Source organism: Vicia villosa, linkage group LG6, assembly GCF_029867415.1.
Source record: "Vicia villosa cultivar HV-30 ecotype Madison, WI linkage group LG6, Vvil1.0, whole genome shotgun sequence".
Lineage (NCBI taxonomy): Eukaryota > Viridiplantae > Streptophyta > Magnoliopsida > Fabales > Fabaceae > Vicia > Vicia villosa.
In genome coordinates, this window is record NC_081185.1 from 122144924 (window position 1) to 122163330 (window position 18407).

General features: G+C 33.6%; 1 protein-coding gene across 1 annotated transcript; it reads left to right on the forward strand.

The window, feature by feature from the left end:
* The first annotated feature begins 15762 nt into the window (after window positions 1–15762).
* On the forward strand, window positions 15763–17424 carry LOC131612244 (CASP-like protein 1F2). Its single transcript, XM_058884057.1, has 3 exons — window positions 15763–16162; window positions 16259–16388; window positions 16657–17424. The coding sequence occupies exons 1-3, from the start codon at window positions 15924–15926 to the stop codon at window positions 16867–16869; spliced, it is 582 nt and encodes a 193-aa protein (XP_058740040.1). The 5' UTR covers window positions 15763–15923; the 3' UTR covers window positions 16870–17424.
* The last annotated feature ends 983 nt before the right edge of the window (window positions 17425–18407 follow it).

Here is an 18407-nt window from a genome sequence, read left to right on the forward strand (position 1 = left end):
GTTGTGAAGCATAGGTCCATTCGAATGTTGCTTGCCATGGTGGCACAGTTCAATCTTGAACTGGAACAGATGGATGTGAAGACTGCGTTCTTGTATGGTGATCTAGATGAAACGATCCTGATGAGGCAACCTGAAGGGTATGTCGAAAAGGGGAAGGAAGATTATGTGTGCAAGTTAAAGAGATCTTTGTATGGGCTGAAACAATCTCCTCGACAGTGGAATAGGAGATTCGACAAGTTCATGGCACGCATAAGTTTCATTAGAAGTCAGTTCGACCACTGCGTTTACTTCAGATTTCGACCTGGTAATTCATTTGTTATTTTGTTGCTTTATGTGGATGATATTCTCATAGCAAGCAACAGTGTCGAAGATGTGATGAGGGTGAAGGCTGAACTCAATAAGGAGTTCGATATGAAGGATCTGGGAGCTGCTTCCAGGATTCTTGGAATTGACATTCGAAGAGATAGAAAGAAGTCGAAGTTATGCCTATCTCAAGAGGCATATCTACGGAAGATTCTTGAAAAGTTTGGTATGTCGAATTCGAAGCCAGTTGTGACTCCAACAAACCCTCAATTCAAGCTGAGTATTAATCAGTGTCCCAGTACTGATGTCGAAAGAGCCTATATGAATAGCATCCCATATGCTAATATAGTTGGTTCTTTGATGTATGCTATGGTCTGTACTAGACCCGACATAGCTTACGCAGTCAGTCTTGTAAGCAGGTACATGGCGAATCCTGGAAAGGCTCACTGGCAAGCATTGAAGTGGATTTTAAGGTACATAAATGGGTCTCTGAATAGAGTCCTAATTTATGGTGGAGCCTTGGGTGAAGATAGTAAAGCAGTAATAGAAGGATATGTCGACTCTGATTATGCAGGTTGTATGGATTCCAGAAAATCTATTTCTGGATATGTTTTCACTATGTTTGGCACTGCAATTAGTTGGAAAGCAACACTTCAGAAGGTTGTTGCTCTATCAACCACTGAAGCGGAATATATTGCCCTAACTGAAGCTGTGAAAGAAGCATTGTGGCTTGAAGGTTTTGCAAAGGAGCTAAAACTTCAAGGTCGAGGTATCACTGTTAAATGTGATAGTCAAAGTGCAATACACCTGTCGAAGAATTCAGCCTATCATGAGCGAACTAAGCACATTGATGTGAGGCTGCATTTCGTCAGAGGAGTAATCGAGCGTGGAGAAGTCCAAGTGCTGAAGGTTTCGACTGAAGACAATGCTGCTGATATGATCACCAAGACATTGCCGAGTTGCAAGTTTTTCCACTGTATGCAGTTGATAAAGCTGCATGAAGAAAGCTAGTTTGTTCCTTGACGTTGTAGAGTTAGGTCCAAGGTGGAGATTTGTGAGATATTGGATCGAACTCTAGTATTGTCGAAGGGTAGCTTCTTGGTTCGACAGTTCGACAGAGTTAAGCATGAAGTCGAAGGATTGTTCACATGCTGGTGTCGAAGTGTGCATGCTGTAGTCGAAGATGGGTCTAGCATGCAGATGTCGAAGATGCTAGGGTTGTTAGCATGTTAAATTAGGTTTTAGTGTTTAAACCCTAATTTGTTAAGTTAGCTTGTTTATTAAGTTGGCTTGTGTAATGGGCCTTGCTGAAAAAGCCCATTAGTTAGTATGTTAGGTTTTATTATAAATAGCATACTAGTCTCTCATCATTGCTAAGCTGCAAATCCTAATTTAGGGTGAGAGAGGTTATTTGTTATTCTTGTAAACTTGTAATCTTGTTTTAAGAGAAAGTGAAAGAATAGCAGTTATAACCAATTCTTGTGTTCTTCTTATCCTCTCTAATTCCCTATTATACTTTGTTATTGGTATCGTTTTTCACAACAATATATATATAAAATTTGTTTAGATATTTATAATATTAAATGATAAATATAATTATATGAAGAATAATGATATTCATGCATTTGTATAGGTTAAAATAATTTTGTTTGGTGGTTTTATACTCAAATGCATATTGAAAGCAATATTTATAAAAAAAAAAAATTTGTGTAAATTTAACTGATCGTGTCCTGTTACAAATTTATTTAATACGATATAGATTTTTTTTAAATAAACATGTAGATATTTTATTTAGTGCCCCGTGAGAAAAATAAAAATTTTAACATTTGAAAATAAGAATTTTGTGTCTCAAATAAAAACAATTGTTAATTAAAATTAAATATATATTTTGTTGATAGTTTCTAGTGAGAAAATAGAAATATTTACAATGGAAATAAAAATTTTGTGTTTCAAATAAATATAATACTAACTAAAATAAAATATGTATTTTGCTGATAGTGATCTGTAAGAAAAGTAAAATTTTTGACATTTGAAAATATTTTTTTAAATAACTATGAATAATTTTGACATTTGAAAATAATATTTTTAATAATTATGTTAATTCAATTTATTAATTTTTATGTTTAAAAAATAAAAAAGAAAAGAGAAGATTGAGAGAGAAAAAATTAAAATGAAAGTGAAAATATTGGAGAGAGAAAAGAAAAATGATAATTCAAAATGTGAAAGATTTAGGGGCATGTGTTGCATTTTGGTTTGTTTGGAAGTTGAATAAAAATGTTAGATTATGAAAAGACAACTTGGTCCTTTTTGCTTTGTAAATTGTTGGAACAGAAAGGATAATTTGGGTAGAATGGTGGACTTCTTTTTTAATAGCTTGATAGTAGATATAGAATTCATAAGAAATAGTATATATATTAGCAATGTATCTGTCAAAACAAAGTGTCGCTACAGTATTATAAAATATCAAAATGGGTTCTCAATTTATCTCTCAAATTTATCAATATATCAATTCCAAACACAATTAATCATCATATATTAAGGATTACTCATCAAAATCCAACAATGTCAAAACCATAAAAATTAGAAATTTCCAACCTAAACATGTCAAAACCTAAAAATTGAAGAACAAAATCCCTAAATCATGTTAATCTACCCATTGACCCAATCATAATAACCCATAATAATAAGGATTCCCCTTACCTTTGTAAATCTGGACTCTTTCACCATAGCTCTAAGCTTTTCTCCAAAAGAAATCCTTTCTAACATCATTTGGAGACACAAAAAGAAAAAACACTTTGGAAATCTGCTTATCAGACGAACTTAAAACCCTCAAAATAAAAATTGCTCCGGTCAGAACTTACCTTTACGAGTCAGGAACGCAGTGACCAAATATCAGAACGATCCAACGGTTGGATTGAGAGATATGCCCGATTTGCCAAGGTGGTTTTCTGCTGAAACTTGCTGCGAAAATTGAGGCTTCCTCTATAATTTTTCTTCTTCCCTCAAGTGCTCTTCCCTTTGAGCTTTCCTCTCTTCTATTTCTTCTTTCTCCCCCAAAATGAGGTATGATTCTCCAACCCTAATCTCTACTCTTACTATCTCTTATATTAATGGGCTTAACCCATAATCCATCTATTATGTTATATTCTACCACTTAGGCCCAAATCATTAAAATCTCTCTAATTACTTAATTAAACCAAATAACACAAACACGCACATAATTAAATGCTTAAATAATTATTATATCACATAGTAACTAAATAAATAAATAATTATTAACAACAAATAATATAACTACTAAAATAATAGCGAATAAAATCGGACTGTTACATATTTCTTCATGGGAATTTAAAGGAAGAAGCTTATATGACCATACCAACAGGATATAAACTTCTTTATTTTTCCACCACCACCAAAGTTTGCAAACTCAATAAATCTCTTTATGCTTTAACCACGCTAGTAGACAACGATGCTTTAAATTATCTGATTCTTTAATCTTTCTTGGTTATACTTATTCCAATGCTAATTATTCTTTACTTACTAAATCTCATTATATGAAAGTTACTATTTTACTAGTGTATGTAGATGATTTAATTTTAACAAGAAATAACATCACAAAAATTCAGCATGTTAAAATCATTCTTCACAACAAATTTTATATTAAGGACTTAGGGCTTCTTAGATACTTTCTTGGTCTTGAAGTGCCTAGATCCCCATCTGATATTCTGTTAAACCAACAAAATTACACTATTGAATTACTAAATAACACAGGTACGTTGACAACAAAATTATCTCCCACTCACTACAATATTTCTCTTAAACTTCACTCGACTCATTTTGCTCTCTATCTTGATTCTACCCAATTTCGTAGACTTATTGGTAAGCTTATTTACTTAACTACAACTCGTCCTAACATTCATTTCCTTTGCAGTGAAACAACTCAACTATTTTTTTGCCAACCTATTGTTACTCATTTTCAAGATGCAAACCGTATTTTGCAATATTTAAAAACAAACCCTTCTCAGAATTTGTTATATCCTCTAGGAGATCTATCATAGTTTTTGCCATATTTCTTGGAAAGTCACTCATATCTTGGAAGTCCAAGAAGTGGCCAACAACTTCCAAATCTCGCATGTCAAATTCACTTGATGCATTACCTTAATGACATACACATCCAAGCTAACTTCAATCTACGGCGCCAATAGATCATATAGTTTTTTAAGTGTTCCAAATACATCAAGATCGACTGTCACATCATCATAAGAAAAAATTTGAAAACAAATCTCATCATATCATTTCCAATTTCACCATCTGCTCAAATAGCTAATGTTCTTACCAAAACTATTCCTAAACTAACTTTTTCATCTTTCCTCAACAAGATTGAATTTGTTTCAATTTACGGTCCAATTTGTAGGAGAGTATTAGAAAAAATAGTTAATTAATTGGCTTAAATTAGTTAAACAATTATAAACTATATTATTTTGTAATGGTGGATAAATACGTACACCCTTTATATAATTTTCTTATTTTATAATAATGACTTGCATTATTTCAGATATATTGAAAACTCCAATATTCTCTTACAATTTTATATTTAATTATATTTATCTGTAACCAATTATCTTTAACAATTTTATATTTAATTATATTGACCTGTAATCAATTATTTTTTAACAGTTTTATTTATTATATTTAATTATTGATAAAATAATTTAAATTATAGACGTTTTAGATGCATTTTAGGTTGAATATAACTCTATCTAATTTTTACGATGAATAATTAAGAATTTTGTTAATTAATATCGCAAAAGTTTTTAATATAAGAAAGTCTGCTTTTGAAAATTTTAACATATCTTTGAAGTTGGGATTCTATATATAAAATCATTCTTATATTTTTATTATTTTCTTTGAAAACTATGGTATCTAGTGGTAAAATAGTGATGCAGTTTCATATATTTTCTCTACAAAGACTCGATCAACGTTTGAAGCCTCTATTTCCCTTTTTCTATTTTACTTTTCAAGTTGAAATTTGACTCTGTCTCTGTCTTACATTACCATCTACTAAGTAATATATAGACAAATTAGATTTTTGAGACATTTGTAATGTTCCTGGTCAAAAAAGAATAAAATATTTAAACAAAATTTTTGCTAGGAAAATTGAAATTTTTGGTATAACATAAAATTTTTGGTAGTTCAATTGAAATTTAATTTCGGAAATTTTAATATTTGCCATTTTTTACTTGAAATTTAGCACAATTGTAAAATTTTCGATAGTGCATTTACTTAAGATTTTGCCGACAGTTTTGTAGGATCGTGATTGCACTGATTATATTGTGTGGTCCAGAATGAATTTAAAGTTGTATAAATAGGGGTCATCTGTTGTTGAGAAAAACATCATATAATGTCCCTTCTTCAATTTTTGATTAAGGCAGAAGTGTATTTCAAGAGAGACAAACCTTCTGTTGAGTTCAAGCTTTCGGATGACACCACATCTCTCGCCAACTTGACAGACAAGTTGAATGAATTGCTGCCTGATACCGATAACAGAAGGGTGAGAAAGATTGAGTTTCGTGAAGATTGAATTGATGCAAATGAAAGGGTGAAATACAACCTTATCGAGTTGAAGACCGATGAAGATTTGACAGTGATGTGGAGATTATTTCACCGTAGGCTAACTAAGGGGTCGATCGAGTTTGATGCATAGATTTCAAGATCTGTCGACGATATAATCAAGATGTTGAAACATCCTGAATCATTTGGTAGTGTCTAGGTTTTCATGTTTTGATATTTTTAATTTATGTTTGTTGTACTGTTTTAAGTTATGTTCATCTTCGAATCAAAACATTTAATCGCCAAAATATTATGTAATAAAAAAATATTGTGCGAAGTTGTCCGAGTCCAATGGTCCCGTTCTCCCCCCCCCCCCCCCCCCCCCCCCAAGTCCTCACTAAAAAAATGGAAAATGATAAAAAAAAATTAGTGAAGGAAGTATGCACCGGAAATTTTAAAATTTTCAAAAAATTTTAACTACCGAAAATTTCAAAATTTTTGGTAACTTGAACTCAATAAATTTCGAAAATTCTGAAATTGCTTGTAAGAAATACCAGAATTTTCATAATATTTGGTAAAATTTTCTAGAAATTCTAAAACTTCTGGCAATTCCAACTTTTTTGGATTTTTACTCACTTTTTAAAGAATTTTCGGTATCAACTTGAAATTTCTGGTATCGCCTGAGAGATTCCAAAAAATTTGGTTCATTTAAGTGAATTTTGAAAATGGTGGAAACTTTGAGAAAAATATATGTTCATTTCATTCAATTTGGGGGTTGTCATATTCAACTTAGGGGTTGACAAATTAAATCTTCATACACTAGTCATATGGTTACGGCTAGATTCTAAGCAAAATAGTACTTTTTTTCCTATAAGAAATTAATTTTTTTTTTATAACAAGGACTTGATGAAAAAGTAGGTTAGTTGGGATTTAGTTTATTGAATCTTCTTATTGAGACAGTGACACTCAATTTCAAAATATTTTTCTCTGATATAAGATAGTATTTGTGTTTGCAATGTGAATAACACTTTGATTTTCTCTGGAAATTTAGAACACAATCTTAAGAGAAAAAGTTAATTCACGTGCATGTAATTTGTTGACATAGTAGTGCAATAAGTTACACCTCTTGTATTCTGTCAAACATAATTTATAGTAGAAAAGTGCAACCATTTAACTTAATATGTCAACCGATTACACCGGAGCAATTAGTTTAAAATTGAAAACAGTGAGTTAGTGCAACCGGTTGACATAATATGTCAATCGATTACAACTATAAGTTTTTCAGTTTTATTTGTTAGTTAATTGTACCTCATCTTGTATTTTTGTGTATATATATATATATATATATATATATATATATATATATATATATATATATATATATATATATATATATATATATATATATATATATATATATATATATATCATTTGGGTATCTCATGAATAAAAGAATCCCTATTTTCACCCTTAATTTTACTCTCTAATTCTCTCTCACACTCAATATCTCAATTATTCACCAATCTTGTGGTTCTAAGTTCTAACATTTGGCATCAAGAGTCTAGTTCAATCCATAAAACAACTAGTGCACAATCATGACTTATGTCTCAAATGAAATAATTCATGCAAATCTACTTATCCTTGATGCGAAGAACTACGACAAATGATGCAAGCAAATAAAGATGTTGTTTGGCTACCAAGATGGTCTTGATGTGATCAAGAACGGCGTGAGTCCTCTTGTTAAAGGTGCTACACAAGAGCAAAAACGTTTCATGAGAAAAAAAGGAATAAATATTTCAAAGTGTTGTTTTAAGTCCATCAATGCGTTGATAGAGATAAATTCAAGAAATTTGGTGATTGTGACTCATCGAAGCAAGCGTGGGAAATCTTGGAGAAAGCGTATGCAGGGGCTGATAAGGAGAAAGTTGTGAGGCTACAAACTCACAAATGACAACTTGAGTTGATTCAAATGGAGGAGAGGGATACCATCAACAATTTTACGACGAGAATTACTCGTTTGGTGAAACATGTAAAAGCGTATGGAGAAACCATTACAGAGTAGTATGTTGTCGGGGAAGTCTTATGTTCTTTGATGGCAAGGTTTAATAACATAGTCGTAGAGATTGAGGAATCGAATGATCTTGTGAAGATAAGAAAATAGGAGATGCAAAGATCTTTTGAGGCACATGAGCATATAAAAGAGGAAAGGAATATTGAAATGGTAAAGGTGGAGATCGCTTTGCAAGCCCGTTTCATTGAGAGAGACAATAATGTGAAGGAAAAGTGTCCCATGAGTAGAGGTTGAGGGAATTTTCATAATTTTGGAGGAGGAGAGTCATAAAGTTCCAATAATTTCAAATTTATAAAAGGGTGAAAACAATGGCAATAGGTTTGTTGGATCAAACAACTTTTGAGGTGGCAATATAAGAAGTAGAGGAGGTAGAAGAATGATTGAAAATAGCAGTGTGTAGTGCTATAATTTCCAAACGTTTGGTCATTTGGAAACATGATGCAATTCCAACAAAAAAGAACCTCGATAAAATGAAACTAGAGTTGCAAGGAAAAAAATTGTTGAGGAGAACACACTCTTGGTATTGATCATAGAAGAAGAATGCCATAACAACCAGCTACAAGACAGCAAGAGTAGCAATTTGAAAAACACTACAGAACCAATGTGTAACCGGTTGCAATTTTATGCTAATCGGTTACATATTGAAGAAAATGCAATGTTAACTTTGAAGGAAGCAATGCAATGAAGCTATCAAATGTATTTGGACTTTGGTTGTTCAACGCATATGACGGGGAGAAAAGATTGGTTTGTTACAATCAATTATGCCATGGAGAACAAAGTGAAGTTTATGGATGATACTGATAACATTGAAACACGATATGTATTTGACTCGAATTGCACATGTATCTTATAGTTTTTAGTATTATTTTCTTGTGTTATGCTTGTTTTTATCTTACTTTCAAGGTGCCATGATCATTTGGACCTCTCCTTGAAGAAACGAAGCTAAAAGGCCAAGAAATTGAGTTTTTCTGTGAAATTGTACTCATGGCATTCAACTTGGTGATCGCTTTAGGAGACGCCATGACGTGTCTGCCTTCACCAGGGGCACAACTGCCATGTTCCCACGATCTTCCCTTTTTTCAAAGGTGGCGGTCGCGGACCCCCCTCGGCGGAAGCTGTCTTCACAAAGTGCAATCCCGCCCAAAAGGAGTTGGAGGGCACTCCTGTAAAATCCTGCCTTGAGGTTCAACTATAAATAGGAGTGCTCGTGCTCATTCGTTTCATCTAACTTAGTTCACAATACTAAGCCTATACTTACCATTTGTAAAAGCTACAATTCGTCACATCGAGGGATTGTTGCACATTTAGTTGTTGATTAGGTTGGAGAACTTTTAATCTTGCCGCCATTTTCATTCCAATCGAATTTACTTTCAGTTGTACAAGATTCAAGTCTACGTTCGGAGCAGGTTTTTATATTTAAGTATGTTTTCGCATTTTACTTATTTGTCTTGTTCTAAGTTTTAGTTTATTTTCTTACTCGCTTTTATTGCTAATTTAATATGTTGAACTTTAACATGCTTATTTCCGTTTTCATGTCTGGCTAAATTATTAAAGGTTGGAATGTAAGGATCATCGTCACGTTGATACTCCGTACAATGTATCTGTAGAAATACTTTAGGGGATGTTTTAACTTTTAACACAAGTTTTCTGTACTAAATCGTTTTGGATAAGATCGAAAGCCTTCCAACCTTTAAAGTTAAACTTGGTTAGTTTTTGACTTTTCAAAAAGAGCGAAAGCATTTTGGCTAGTTACTTAGGAATCTTTAACACTTTTAGAAAACGATTTTGAAACTATTTTCGGACGCGTTTGTTGGTTTGAAATCCGGTTCATTGAGCGAAAGCCATGAACCTCTTTTAAGTTAAATATTCCAAGTTAAAACAAATTTCTACTAAGTCAAGAAATCAATTTCTTAAAATTAGACTTACTACTTTAACGCTAAAAGCACATTTTATAAGTGACAATGAAAGGCACTAATTAGAGAGTAAGTCTAGTTCTTAGTACGCGAAAGCGACAAGTTCCCGTTAAGTTAATCATTTTTAAAAGAGTAGAAAATATTTCCCCATAAGTAATTCTATTTAGAGACTAAAGGAGTATTGTCCGACTGTTGTGAATTACATTCGAGCCTGTTTACTTTACTTGTATTTTGATACCTTTTTACCTGCTTTCTTTTTATGCACTCAAATATTGATTCGATTCGCATTAGATAAAAAACTTAACAATAGAAATCGATAGATTGAAATTTGGTCTCTGTGGGAACAATAATCTTTTGTATTATTCTTACGTGATTCGTATACATGCGATTTACACCACATCAGATACCACTCTAGCAGCGGAAGGGATCAATGATGTATCGATCGAGAGAATGGATGGTAAATATTCATTGATAAAGGATGTGTTGTATATTCCCATAGTTAAGTTTAATCTTCTAAGTATAGGTCAATTTTTAGAGGAGGGTTACAAGATTCATATGAAGAATAAGGCGTTGAGCATTATGGATGCAAATGAGGTTTTGCTCCTAAGAGCTCTCCTGGCTCCCAATAGAACTTTCATAGTTGAGTTGAAGGTTATGGAGCATATGTGTCTTGCTATAGTGGCTAGTCAATAAGAGTGGTTATGGTGCTATAGGCTTGGGCATCCTAATTTTCGAGATCTCAATGCCTTACAAAAGAAGAAAATGATGACGAGGCTGCTATTGATTAACATACCAGCTGAAATTTGTGAAGAATGTGTGAAAGTAAAGCAACATAAGGGAAAATTCAACAATGATGCATGCTGTAGAACCAAATATCACCTTGAGGTGGTGTACTCAGATGTGTGTGGACCAATGCAAGTTAATTCGATTGATGACACTAGATATTTTATCACATTCATTGATGATTATAGTAGAAAAATATAGTCGTACCTAATCAAGAGAAAAAATGAGGTATTTGAAGTGTATAAGAAGTTCAAGTCGATGGTTGAAAGGAAAAAGCAATCAGAAACTCAAAGTTCTCAAATCGGATGATAGAGGCGAATATGTCTCAAATGACCTTGGTAGGTTTTGTGATCAAGAAAGGATAGTGCATGAAGTAGAACCGCCTTATACACCGCAAAAAAATGGTGTTGGAGAGAGGAAGAATTGATCAATTATGAACATGGTGAGAAGAATGTTGAAATGGAAGAACTTTCAAAAAGAATTATAAGGAGAAATGGTGTCCACAACTGCATATTTGTTGGATAGGTGTCCAACAAAGAATCTTGCGAAGAAAACACCGAAAGAAGCTTGGTCCGGATTGAAACCTAACATGATTCAACATGTGTCAGATCAACTTAGAAGAGGCTTGATGACAAGGGAGAGCATATGATACTTGTAGTGTAGCATTCTACCGGTGGTTACAAGTTATATGATGCAGCGAACAAAAGACTGTTGATCAGCCAAGATGTCATTTTTGAGAAATTAAAGAAGTGCAACATAGTGCAATTGATTGCACTAATATTTCAACCGGTTACACTAGTAAAAATTTGTTCTTGCAGTGCTGGAAAGTACATAACCTGCACCCGTTGAAGCCTGAATGGAAGATAATGTGAGAATATCAACTAGACAAAGAGGTATGCACGCAAGAATCCAAGATAACAAAATCAACGGCGATGGTGATTTTGTTTTTCCATTTTGCACTTATGGACAAATCCAAACCCGTTAAAACATAGAAGGACTAGATTTATCCAAAATGGATTTGTGCTATGAAGGAAGAATTGAAATCGATTGAGAAGAACAAGACTTGGGAGTTAGTTGATCTACTAGAAGGAAAGAAGCCAATTGGTGTAAGATGGGTGTACAAAGTAAAGGCAAATCCCAAGGGTGAAATAATCAAGCATAAGGCTCTATTAGTTGCAAAGAGATTTTTGCAAAGAGAAGGCATAAACTTTGATGAGGTATTTACACTAGTGGCTAGAATTGAAACCATTAGGGTAATTGTTGGTATTGCAAATAATAACATTTGGTCCATCTACCAAATGGGTGTCAAATGTGTGTTTTTGAACAGACCGCTTGAAGAGGAGGTATATCTAGAATAACCCCTAGTTTTGTTGACCAAGAGTCAAAGTTCTACAAATTGAAGAAAGCATTGTACGGTTTAAAACAAGTTCCAAGAGCTTGTAACAAGAGGATAAATGGTTTCTTAAAAGATATTGGTTTCAAGAAGTATGTATCAACACATGATGTGTATGTGAATAAGGATACATATGAAAGGGGATAATTCTTTATCTCAGCATAGACGATTTTTTGATTACATGCAGCGATGAAGAATGCATTTCTAGGTTCAAGAGTGAGCTTATGAAGGAGTTTGAGATGACTGACCTTAGCCTCATGACATATTTCCTTGGTATTGAGGTTTACCAGTTCAAGAAGGGACTGTTCATATACTAAAGAAGGTATGCGCTTGATATTTTAAAGAAGTTTAAAATGGAGCATTGTAATGCTACCATTACTCCGGCTGAACCGAGGCTCCAATTGTCGAAGAATGAGGATGAGGAAGATGTTAATCTAACTCGATATAGGAGGCTGATTGGATCCTTGTGTTACTTATGCAATACGCGATCGAATATGGAATTTGGTGTCGATATTATGAATAGATTCATGGAGAGACCGAAAGTTCCTCAATTGGAAGCACTCAAGAGAATTCTTGATACGTCGCATGTTAAGTCAAAGGCTGTTGGCCTTCTTCGGTAAGGATCATATCCATAGTTGAGTCACCCGTACTAGCATGGATTATAGGAGATGTAGGGCAGAAAAGACCTTTAAAAAAATTCAGTGCTTCTTCCTTAAGAATAATATCATCATTGAACTAAACACCATTGGGTAGATGAAGTTTATGGATTTATTTCTCTTTCACATGAATACCTTCTTGGAATGAAATTTTTTGGAATTCTGATCTCTTACTTTGATTCAATTATCTGTAGCCTTTTAATACCAACGAATCTCCTCTTGTACAAGGATCTCATCATACTCTTACTGAAGTTCCTATTAGAGATAAACTAGTCTCGCTGAATCTATTCTCTCCAAAGAGAGTTGGATAACCCCGAGTCTTTTCAAAATGTTGTGCTTCTGTTGGTTGATATTGCCAAAATTTTCCTTATTAAAAAGGATAGAATTGTGTTGCATATTTTGGAGACAAGTTACAATGGCATCTAGGAATTTCCCCCAAGCAGTCTGGACTATACTGGAGTATTTTGGGTGAGTGATTCAAACTACCTCAAACCTAAAAGGACACAGTATGTAGTCATAGGGGGGAGCCCACACCTGAGTAGAATTGGGTTGTTATCAGAATTTAATTTACATGACACCTGACCATATGCATTAGGAAAAGCCATGCGCCAAGAAACGTCAATTGGGGCTCTATCCAGCTTGTGATAGACCATTCAATTACCAGTACAAGGCATATTCCAAGTGAATTTTCCATCATATATGTCTACTTCAACTAAATTCAATTTATCAATGATATTCAACCAAGAAGATGCACTAGAGTGATTAAAATTACCTCCTTTTTGTTCACTCAGGTGAGTGATATCGTTAAAGTTTTCAATCAACATACAAGGATAATAAAAAATGTTCTTCCGGTCAATGAGGTGAAGCCACATGCCAAGATATGAAGTGTACACAGGACTAGCATAAATTTCAATTACATGCCAAGAGAAAGTTCCTAGTGGTAGCTTGATAGTAATTGTATCCATAAAGACATCATGCGTGACAATTATAATGTTAATACCATTCTTCTTTAAAACTCAAATGCCTCTGGATTGACAACGCCCATCCACGTATTGAAGACTTACATATCTATCTATATCCCAAAAGGATTTGGTCTTATGAAAACCAATGTGTGTTTCCATAATGATTAAAAATGTTGGAGAGTATTTTCTAATTAAACTAATCATGAGTATTTTAGCCTTATTATTTAAAGGCTTCCCAAATATTCCAAGAGAGCACAATGACTTCTTTGAAACCTAACATACTTATTCAAGTTGATAGAGGTGGCAATGCAAGTCCCAGACACGAGAAAATTTATATATACAACTCCTATTCAATGGGAGTTTCACAAACAACTTCCTCTTCTTGAGTAGCATCCTCATCTATATCACATTAGTTATTTTGCATCTGTCTGACTTATTGTTGGTTCAAAATGCGGAATATTATATTGTGTGATGGTCTCCAAACAAAAATTTATCATGCGAGCAACGAAGGTGTATTTAGTAGTGCTACGCACACCCTTTTATGTTGGCCAAGATTTAAAAGTTGGCCTAATTTTGTGTGAATGCCCACTAATAACATGACGCGGTTTCAAAATGGCAGACTCTGCCTTAGCGTGTGGGACCCCTCTGTGTGCTGAATGACACACGTCTGGAATGGATCCACTCTTATCAAATTGATATTTCTTATAATCCGCGTCAAGTTGATTAGATCCAACAGTTTTGCTGTCAGCGCTTATTCCTTTTAAGGAAACATTAACCCCCTTGATTTTAGAACCCCACAAATCTTTAGGCACATTAATGGATAGATTTTCGTTGACCATAAATAACTCTTTACTGCATTTTTTCCTCTACACCATCAGCCAATCACCATGAACTGCATTTATTTCTCCAGACTCTTTTGCTACAATTTTGGTGCTATCATCGCCAACTTCCTTATGCAGTTCCATTAGTCTTTGCTCATGGACATCATTGTTTTCCGCTGGAACTCTTGGTTACGCCACCATAAGAACGGCCAGCTGCGTCAAATTATATAGTGTTTTCTTACAATCATGGATGTGATGTCCATAACAACCACAATTGGAGCCAATTATGTGAAGACCTTCATATTGCACGTTGTACCGGTGGTCATTAACATTGACTTTTTTGACAATCGGCAAGGTCAGATCAATCTCCATACAAATTCTCGCAAACCTTCCCCTCTCTACATTCAGAGTGTTAGTATCTTTCTTAACATGAGTATCCACAACAGATGTCAAATCAAGAAGGACATTTTCATCATAATACAATAAGTTAAGCCCTGAAAATTGAATCTAAACTAGAGTTTTATCCACCTTTGTGATAGGAGATGCTAAGTCTAGAGTCCATTGAGTCTTTGCCAAATAATGGTCAAACAACATCCACAGGCCTTCTGACACAATTGTGTCTCTATCAACAAGCAATTTACACTTGGCTATAAAGAAACCATTGTCAACGTTCATGATCTCAAAACCTCTAGTAAGTTTCCACGTCTTCTTCAACCTATCATCTTGGGAGTTGAATGACTAGCGTCTCTTTCTAAGGGTTGCACAATTCCTAAAAAATTTATCATTCATCGTGACATTTGGTAGCAATCAGTTTCCTCCTTCAACAGAGACTTTCAGAAGTCCCTTTTCAATGAGGTCCACTCTCTCGTTCACAGTAGTGACTCTTTGACCTTCAGTAAAAATATCTTAAAACGACGGTCTAGGAACCTTAAATATACCTCCATCTAATGGTTTGACTGGTGGTGGCGACTTATATGCGGCAAAAACAAAGGACTTTATGCGAAAAAAATTTGCTATTTAAAAGTTGTTGCTTGGTTGGTTAGATAAAATAACCACCTTGCTGATTAGATTTTTTTGTTAAGTATTAGCATTAAAGAAATTAAAAATATTTTGGTTTATTGTGAATCCACTTAACTATCTTAAATATATTACCCTACCAATTAATATTCTTTAATGAATTATTTCCTCATGATTTTTTTAAAACAATACAAAAATTAACAAAATTCATATGAACCTTCCACCATGATATGGTTTTCAAAGCCCTTTTGTTCTCTTGTTAATTTTTCCTACCCTACCTATGTATGCTTACCCCACTTCTTCCCTTAAATGCATGCAAGTTATTTATCAATTTCATTTCACACTCTTCTTTTGTCTTTCTCATTTACTTTTCTCCTATAAAAGTTAATAACTCTCTGTCTCAATTTCTTCTTGTTTTTTTGTATCATTTTCTTCCTATCCTCTTTTCTAAACTATGGCTGATTCCAAAGATTCCTTCAGGATGGAACCCAAATCTTCATCTTCATCCACATCAACCACAACCTCATCCTTACAAAAACATCATAGGACTTTTTTGATGACTCAAAACATCCTCAGAATCTTAGTCATTATCCTCACTGCAGTTTCAGTTGTTGTTACAGTCACCAACAACCAAACCATTACGCTGTACACTTTTCAGTTTGAAGCTCACTTTTATTACTCTTCATCTCTCAAGTAAGACTCAATTTCACCACAACCCATTTTCCATTTTCATTTACATAAACAAAAAAAGGGTATTTTTTTTAAACTTGTTTTTTTCATTGTGACTAGGTTCTTTGTTGTTGCAAATAGTGTGGTCTGTTTCTTTTCTGTGCTATTACTTATATTCAATCTTTTGAGGAGGAGGCAACAAACACATCAACTAAAAGACTACTACTTCTTCCTGTTTTTATTTGACTTGGTAAGTTTTATTGTTTAATTTTTCTTCTTGGTATGCTCAAAATTAAAATCATATTTATTTCTGAGAAATTGGAATTTCAGAACCATGTTCTAACATATTTATTGACTAGTGATATTCAGTCAATTTCAGTTAACCTAGTGCTGAGGTAATTAATAAGATATACAATAATACATGTCATTGCTTATCATAAGCTTATTATAATATGTGGCAACAATGACATTTATGTGTCAACATCACTAAATTAACAAACTTCATAAATTATGATCAGGTGATGACGGTGTTGTTGATAGCTGGATGTGCAGCAGCCACAGCCATTGGATTTGTGGGACAGTATGGAGATGACCATGTGGGTTGGATTCCAATATGTGACAATGTGAAAAAGTTCTGCAGAATCAATTTGGTTTCACTTTTGATTTCATATTTGGCTTTCTTTGCCAATTTGGGACTCACAGTTTTAATAGCTTATAAATGCACCACATGAATTTTCTCTTATGAATTTCTCACTTTCACATGTATCTTATCAAACATGCTCCATTCTCCAATAGTTGTACCTAGTTTATGTCGTTTTGTATGAAGTTTCTTATATGTAATAAAATTTTATTTTAGTAAAAAATGTTGAGTTTGGTGTATGGTTTTAATTGCAAACAAAATGCTAGTACAACACACAACTAACTTATGAAGAAAGAATTTATATTTCTTAATTTCTTAATGATGGTTTGATAATGACTTGCCTCCAGAATATAACACGGGTTGCTGCAAATCTACATACTCTTTCTAGTCAACAAATGATTTCCCCACAACTTGTGAGTTTAATCTTTCTTGAGAACCTCTATAATCGAACTGTGCGTGAGATAGTCAAAGAAATGATCCGTAACTGGATAGATATAAAGATTTTGGTTCTAAAACTCACTTGTCTCATGTGGATGATTTCTGTTTGGTTGCTTGGATTGGAGAAGTGGATTGGTAACACTCTTTTGGATTTTATTTTCTCAAAGAATGTTGATGTTCTTAGTTGGAAGGATTATTTTAATAGTGATCTTGTTAATTTGTGGATTGGAAATGTCCAAACACATTTTATTTATGTCTGTTTGTACTCTTCTATTTTAATCTAATGCAAGAGTTTGTTGACTGTCAAAAAAAAAGATAATGACTTGCCTCCTATTAAATATAGACTTTTTGGTATTTTATTTCTCACGTTCTTTAATTAATAATTATACATCAAAATAGTATTAATTAGTTGTTAGCTGATTTCTATGTTGCACCATTTTTAGTTGGTTGCATGTGAGTCTTGTTGTTAATTGTTATGAAGAAAAAAACTCAAACTTAAAGTTGTAGTATAGTACTAGTATGTATTAATTGTGAAGTTGCAGAGGAATCAAAGTAGGAAACGAGTGTAACTTAAGGTGAAGTGAGTGTCAGAGCAGCAATTAATATAAGAGAGAAATAATCATTCTAAAATTATTTCTGGAGTTATCCCTGCATGCACCGCATAATGTGAAGTAAATATTGAATGTGTTGTAAGTCATTGAATTTATAAATAGTCTTTAATCTTCTAGAGTATGAGATGTATTCATGATGTTTAGCTAGTGTGAATTAAAAGTGTAATTCTCGAAGAAAAGAAATGTTAAGCAAGATCAGGATGATGCTTGGATCAATACTTGATCCCATTAGTGAATTTTCGGTAAGCTCATTTTATGATGGTTTATTTAGTTCTAATGGAGGGGTCGAAGGTAGGTCGACGGAGAGGGTAGTTTAAGGGTTTGTTAGAATTTGGAAAAGTTTAGTGCTTTTTAAAGTGGTTGTTTTTTTTTTTTTTTCAGATTTTGTAGAATAGGCCGCCGAAGAGGTAGAATCTTTTGAAGTGTCTTATTTTATCTTTTGTTAATGGAGCGGGGTGTGCCTTGTATACGGGTTCAGGTGGAATTGACGGATCATTTGTTTGTTCATTACAAGGTTTTCTCGACTATTTGGTTGAAGATTTTTAAGTGGGTGCGGAAGCTTGCCTCTCTCGAGGGCAAT